Genomic DNA, 7,270 nt, shown 5'->3' with positions numbered 1-7,270 from the left:
CATAAAACACTCGCGCATACATACAAAATAAAACGTGGATGCATGCTTGTGTATGTATATGCGAGTGATTTCATATGTAGATGTGCGTGAACTTTTCAGTGCAAACGGAAGGCATTTCAGTGTAAAAGGAAGTCATTAAGGGATGTGTTCCTCGTGCAGATCGACATGAATTTCAGAGTGACCTTAATAGCTGTTACGTTTGTTAGTGTTTTATTTGCTGCAAGGTGCAATGAAGACGATATACTCGATTTCTTTAATAGCGTAGCCTACTACAGTGCCTAACGCGTATACAGCAAGAGCCGAGAGAGATACTTTATCGAGATTTAGATAACCATGCCAGAACAATTAACAGTCTTTTGTCTGTGGTTCGTTATGATCAAAATGCCGAAACCAGAGAATGCATAGTTATTCTCGAGACGCTGTACCGCATACTGCGCCAAATCACACATCCGCTTGATATTGGAAGACCTGCTGGAGCTGGATTAAGAGCAGCCCCACCACCTACATGTAACACAGGCCATAGAGGTCGTCCGCGCTATGACATTTCGTATGAGCAACTGTGCCATTGTCTGCGGCTTGGGTTTAACTGGCAGGGAATCGCATCCTTATTTGGAATAGACCGCCGCACTTTGTTCCAGCACAGGCAGCGTCTTGGAATCAGACCGCTGGGGTTTGCAGAACTGTCTAACTATGAGTTAAACACAATTGTCAGACAGATTTTGCAAAGAACCCCAAATGCTGGCGAGACCTACATTATGGGCAGTCTCCGGTCTCGCTCCATCCGCATCCAGCGCTGGAGGGTGAGACAAAGTTTACACGAGATAGATCCTATTGGAAGGTCACTCAGGCGCCGACGTGCAGTTAGAAGAAGAATTTATTCCGTGCAAACTCCTAACCAACTCTGGTATGTACAAGTTATTTGACAACTTCGTTAAAATATACCTTAAAATGAACGAATGTTAATGAATTAAATATGGTATTTATGTTGTAATATATCATCCCGCGAAAATCATGTAGGCCTAAGCAACACTTACTAAACGATGGTTAATTTAAGGGGCTATTCCACGTGACATTATAAAACAATTATAATATTACAATTAAACACTTAAAAATAAGCTTGTAATGAATTCTCTCTCTTAACAGGCATATAGACGGAAACCATAAACTGGTCAGATGGAGGCTGGTTTTCCACGGGTGTGTTGACGGATATAGCCGCACCATTATTTATCTCGACTGTCTGAACAATAATAGAGCATTAAGTGTTCTGTCTTTGTTCCAAGAAGGGGTTCAAAACTTTGGATTGCCATCAAGGGTTAGATGTGACCATGGCATGGAAAACATTGAGGTTGCACGTTACATGTTAAATAGAAGGGGACTAAATAGAGGAAGTGTCATTACGGGCCGCAGTGTGCATAATCAACGGATCGAACGTTTATGGGCAGAACTGAACAGAGTTGTTTCATATTATTATTCGGACTTGTTTACTTTCATGGAGGACCAAGGTATACTAGACTCTCTTACCCCTTTTCCACCAAGGCAGTGCTAGAGCTAATTCAGAGCCAGAGCTAGTCCCAGTTCATAGTTGGTTCGACTGTGGAGCTTTCTAAGAACCGTTTGCTTTTCCACGGGCTGAGAGCCACAACAGAGCCATGTCTTACGTCACTGTATACGTCTCATCTCTCTCAGCAAAGCTAGCGAGGCAGCGGCAATGTTGCCAAGTCCGTGGTTTTGCCGCGGGCTGTTTTTTCATGTCCACGGGATGAAGCGACCCCAATTATGTGATATTTAGCCCCATATTGCGAATTTTAGTAGGCAACCATGCCAAAAAACACATATTTTACCCCCAAATGTGATTTTTACTGGGGAATCCCCCCTGGAACGCGATTGGGCTTGTTTTGAGTAGCAATTGGGCGGGTTTGTTGTGAAAACCTAGCAACCCTGCCGGGAAACACACACACACACACACCAGGCTTGTTCGAGACGCATCAGCGCTTGCCAGACCGATCCACATATGATATAAAAACGCATGAGTGAATCAAAAGCATAAGGAGTCATGTGCTCTCGCTGGACTCGTTATCATACGGCGATCGGTCTCTGCACAGCACCGCTGCGAACAAGCCTTCCATCAACAATGCAAACGTTGCGTTACTATTGATTCACATGGCTTTACGATCCTACATCGGCATCAAAACACAACGCAAACACAGCGAATCCAACGCATTCATGTAGTTCGCCGTAATTTGTATAGACGGAGATTACAAACGAACAGTAGCTGTTAGCTCCATTAGCTGCTATTTCACAATGGCGGATCTCAAGTGTGTGTTGGTCTTGTTGACCCCGCCCCCAGCGCCTGACGTAATCGGTTCTTACTTCTAGCCCTGTTCTAGCCCAGCAATGTTTTGGTGCTACTTAAGAACCACTTTTCCTGGCTCGGAGCTAGGGCTTTGGGTGTGGAAACACAAAGAACCGATTAGAAACTAGGCTCTGGCTCCGATCTAGCTCTGGCTCTGCTTTGGTGGAAAAGGGGTATCTGTGTGAGCTTCACATATATTGTTTGCATTTTATTTTCTTACCTCGGATCCAGAGGGCAGTTAGGGAATTTAGGGACATGTGGAATAACCATGGGCTCTCAACTGAAAGAGGACAAACCCCTCTGCAGTTATGGCACAGGGGTATTGTTAGTCATATTGGAATCAACAACACAGCTATATCTGGTGTGTTAGAGAGTGATGATCATGTTGACATCAATGAAAACAGACCACCACCTGAACTACAGAGCAGGAATAATATAATAGTTCCTGAAAACATTTACCGGCCAAATGACACTACCATGGAAAATATTCTGGAAGCATTTAACCCATTACAAAACGATGGAAATCATGGAATTAATCTATTTTCGGCACTTGTACAATTATTGGAAAGACAACAGGCTCGAACACAGTAAAAGTGCTTTATTGTGATTGTTCTGCATTAGAACTCCTAAACAACTGTTGACAAATGTTGCATTAAGGCAATGCTTGCAAAAACTGCAAAGGCTGAAAACTGTTAAATTCTATAGCTAAGGTTTAAACAAGTACTGCTAAGATTGATTCTAACATTGCTGAAAATTATTTAATAAAGTTTGGTTACAAAATGCCTCAATAAGAACACTTTGGCACAGCATTAAAACATCTTAGCATTTAAATGCATCTCTTACTCTTTGCCAAATCCTTGGGTATTATTAATGGCAAATTCCATGTTGCTTTTAAAAGCGCCATATGTGCTATATAATGGCAGGCGAAGGCAGTTGATGCATGTATTTGCAACTGGAAATCTTTGTGGAGTTTCTGTGTCATGGTGAAAGGCAATAGAGGGCTGAGGATGAAATCCAACTGGTGGAACCTGATCGGATCCTGTAGCAAATGCTAAGATTGCTCCAAGCCTTTGTGACCCTTCCTCTGAGTAAATAGAAGAAAAAAAAGAAGAAAAAAAAAGTCAACAACTAAACAGTGTATTTGGAAAAAAATACACAGATACCCCTTATAAAATCTGCAAAATGTTAATATATAAAAAAAGAGGATCAAAATGTTTTTATTTTATTTTCTATTTAGTAGTACTGCCCTGACCCAAGCTATTTCACATAACAGATCTTTACATATAATTTACAGCACACAATAATAGCCAAATTTATAAAAACACCCCAAACAGTTAAGATACAGTCGTTTCTTAATACTGTATGATGTTACCTGGACAATCAACTCTTTATGTTTGTGATAGTTATGACTAATGTTTGTCATTGACCTGGCTCTTAATGTATTGAATTGTGTTGCGTCCCTGTTAATATTCGCATCACTTAATATTTGAAACTTCAGTAACTGATCTCTCAACTATCCATAGTGTGAAAAGATCTCTACATCATACACAAGTCACTGCTAGAACATGCTTACAAATGCAGATAATGTTGCAAAAGGAGAGAAATGTAAGGATTTTTTTTTAAAGTGCTGTGGACAGTTTAATGGCTAATAAAAAGACACTAATGAACAGCTATCACATAGCTAAAAAACATACACTAAATTTAGAATAAAGAGTCTGTACACCTTTGAACTGGGTTATTTTGGTAAGTTCAAGTATTATTTTTGTGTTCTGTGAAATACACAGGTCAGGTCAGTGCAAAATAAAACAAAATGTGATTCATACGATCTGCCTTTTTTTTAAATATAACTTTTAGAAGAGATATTTATGAGCACAGCTGTATATACATATAGATATTGTATCTATGGAGTTAGCAGACCACTAGCAGCAATAGCGTCACATACAACAATATATGCGTTTAGAATTACATGACACTAAAAAGCTTCATATTGACATTTGTCTTTATATTGCAGAACAAATGATAATTTACTGCTTCAAATCAATGAATTGATTTAAATTATGATGCTGTAAAAAAAAAAAACTTTTTTACCCCGGTAGCTTTATTTTAATTTTTAAGTAAACTTTAAATTAAGTCAGCAGAGTAACAAATTATTTTAAGTCGACAAATTATTGTTTACAGTGTGCACTTCAAATATATTTAAAAGAGATGTTATCAGCAAGACAAGAAATGTTCCAGTTGCACTAATTATTGTCTGTAACTTTTTAAAAGTGAAATGTGCTTATTACAAAGGTTACCTTCCACATCCTGCAGGTAGTCCCTCCAGAAAGCAATTACTCTGTTCTCATTTGCTCGTTTGTTGCTCCCATTCTCTGACCACTGTATTTCAAATAGGTCATCCATTATGTCTGCTGTCAGCTGATTTGGCTGGTGACAAAACACAGATCTAAAAGCTTGTGGGTGTTGTTGGACTTTTGCAAGGACGCCAAGAGTTTTTAGTCCATCCCTGAACCTATATTAAGAGAATTTAGTATGATTCACAATTAAAAGAGAGATTTGAAATAACAACATAGCATTCATTAATTTTATGAAATAAATTAAATAATTGTATTGCATTTTATAATTGTATTTAATTTAATTTTAAATACATTTGATTCAAAATATTCATCCAATGGACTGTGTATATCTCTGAAGTCCTAACAAACCTTTCAAATGGTCCACGAACACGATTCACCACCTGAAACATCAGTAAGTCTTCAACCAGCCTGTCCCTGTCAGCAATGCTTCTTAATGGCCTAAGACAACCTGCGTTGGCAAGGTAGTCCATAATGGGCTCAGTTGAGTGTTGTAGCTCTTCAAGAGTTGTGGCTTCAGAAATCTGTAAATGAGCAAATGGAATGTGAATTTCAAATTAAAGTTTTCTATAAACAATATTGTTATACTAAGCTATGGCTTTTATAATGGAACACATTTTTGAGTAAATCTGAGAAAGCATGATGGTAAATAAGTAAATGAAACGTTTATACTGCAGTTGTAAGCAAACCTTTTTGATTTTATCATAAAGCTCACAGTCAGCTACATCGTCCAAGACAGGTATGCACATGTCTGGCCCCTGAACTAAACTGTCAAATAGGGTCTTAGAGAAACAACCCGGTGCAGGTCCTCCATGTACAAGGCTGACTGCTACTGCTCTCCCTGCTATGAAATACCTGTCCTCCCTGATGGCTGACATGAAATTAGAGAACACGTCAAAACAACAGCCTTAAAACATCCTTAAAATCACAATTATGCAATGTAGAATTAAAGTTCTCAAATCTGTACAACAAACAGCACTAATATAATGTTTACCTTGGGAATCAAGAGCCAAGTTGAGACTGTTCTCTTTTCCATCAAACATTGATGACTGCATTAGAGCCACCAGGAGTAACCGTAAAAATTCTCGCCTTGGACCACCCAGATCAATAGCCTCTTCATACTTTCCTTTATCATCCGAAAACCTGATCACCATTCTGTTATTTGGATTGTATGAGAGTCTGGTAAATCCCCGTACAGCACCATCCAGCACAGATGCACGATTAATATTAAACTTGCAGGTTTGATTGGAGTTTATTTTTGTTGCAAGTTCTTCCAATATTTCCTTGATGGGGGTTTCCACTGCAGGCGGGATTCTGAAGAAGTACAGGTTTTATTATTTAAATTTCAGTATAATTAAAAAATATATAAAATAATATGGTAAAACTATTTGTAGTTAAAAAGTTTATATATATATATATATATATATATATATATATATATATATATATATATATATATATATATATATATATATATATATATATATATATATATATATATATATATATATATATAAATTCTACAATTATATAAATGTTGTAGTGTTGCTAGAGAACAACAAGTGAAGTTACAATGACTGAATCATCTGTTTAGTAACAATGCAACTACCGGAATGAATCAGTAAACAAGATGTAACAAGCATTTATGGTAAGCAGTACAAAAAAAAAATCAAATAAATGAGAATTCTTTCACAACTGAACTGAAATATCAATAATAAAGGAAAATACACCTAAAGGAAATTGTGTACTTTGTAGTGTAATGGTTTGTTACATGTCCAAAATTTTGAAAATCAAAAATTTGATTTTAAATTAGAATTAGACTGAATAACTGAATAATACTCACGTCTGGTCCTCAATGCTTGCCATTATGGCACAGCAAAGATCTTCATCCTCTTCCTCATCTTCAGATGCTGCCTGAATAAGGGAAAGGTAGGTATCATAATCACCCTCCCAGGAGGCAGATCTGACGGACTGGTCATTGTGCCAACAATGGGCAGGTGAGTTATGTCTTGTGCAAGGCTGGCCACTGGCTGAGGGCTGCGCACCGATGGAACTGGTGGAGAATTGAGCTCTTGTGGGGGACTGAACTCTGGTGGATGACTGAGCACCGATGGAACTGGTGGAGAATTGAGCTCTTGTGGGGGACTGAACTCTGGTGGATGACTGCGCACCGATGGAACTGGTGGAGAATTGAGCTCTTGTGGGGGACTGAACTCTGGTGGATGACTGCGCACCGATGGAACTGGTGGAGAATTGAGCTCTTGTGGGGGACTGAACTCTGGTGGATGACTGCGCACCGATGGAACTGGTGGAGGACTGAAAAGTAATGCTGTGAACTGAAAACTAAAAGGAAATGAAGGAATGTACATTAGACAAAGACTAAAAGTGCTAGAAAATAATTGAACCATGTCAAAGAAGGTACTCACCGAGTTTTGTGTGGAAGACTGGTCATTCAAATCAATGGTCATATTCTCTCCAGAAGCAGAACATGATGACTGGTAGACCCTTTCGCCAGGCATGTCAACCTCAAAGCAGTTGTCATCAGAACTGTCTGTTTCAGCCTTGG

At 38.6% G+C, this 7,270-nt stretch overlaps 1 protein-coding gene across 1 annotated transcript; it reads right to left on the bottom strand.

The window, feature by feature from the left end:
- Nucleotides 1-1,552: 1,552 nt before the first annotated feature.
- Nucleotides 1,553-6,018, bottom strand: LOC307126209 (G2/M phase-specific E3 ubiquitin-protein ligase-like). Its single transcript, XM_079816637.1, has 3 exons — nt 5,056-6,018; nt 4,648-4,862; nt 1,553-3,437 (listed from the first exon to the last, which is right to left on the bottom strand). Exons 1-3 carry the CDS (start codon nt 5,175-5,177, stop codon nt 3,193-3,195), a joined length of 582 nt encoding a protein of 193 aa, XP_079672763.1. The 5' UTR covers nt 5,178-6,018; the 3' UTR covers nt 1,553-3,192.
- Between the last annotated feature and the right edge of the window lie 1,252 nt (nt 6,019-7,270).

Source organism: Gobio gobio (assembly GCF_949357685.1).
Source record: "Gobio gobio genome assembly, chromosome: 5".
In the NCBI taxonomy this organism is placed as follows: Eukaryota; Metazoa; Chordata; class Actinopteri; order Cypriniformes; family Gobionidae; genus Gobio; species Gobio gobio.
Note: the sequence above shows the minus strand (reverse complement) of the source record. Positions and strands in the feature narration are given on the sequence as shown.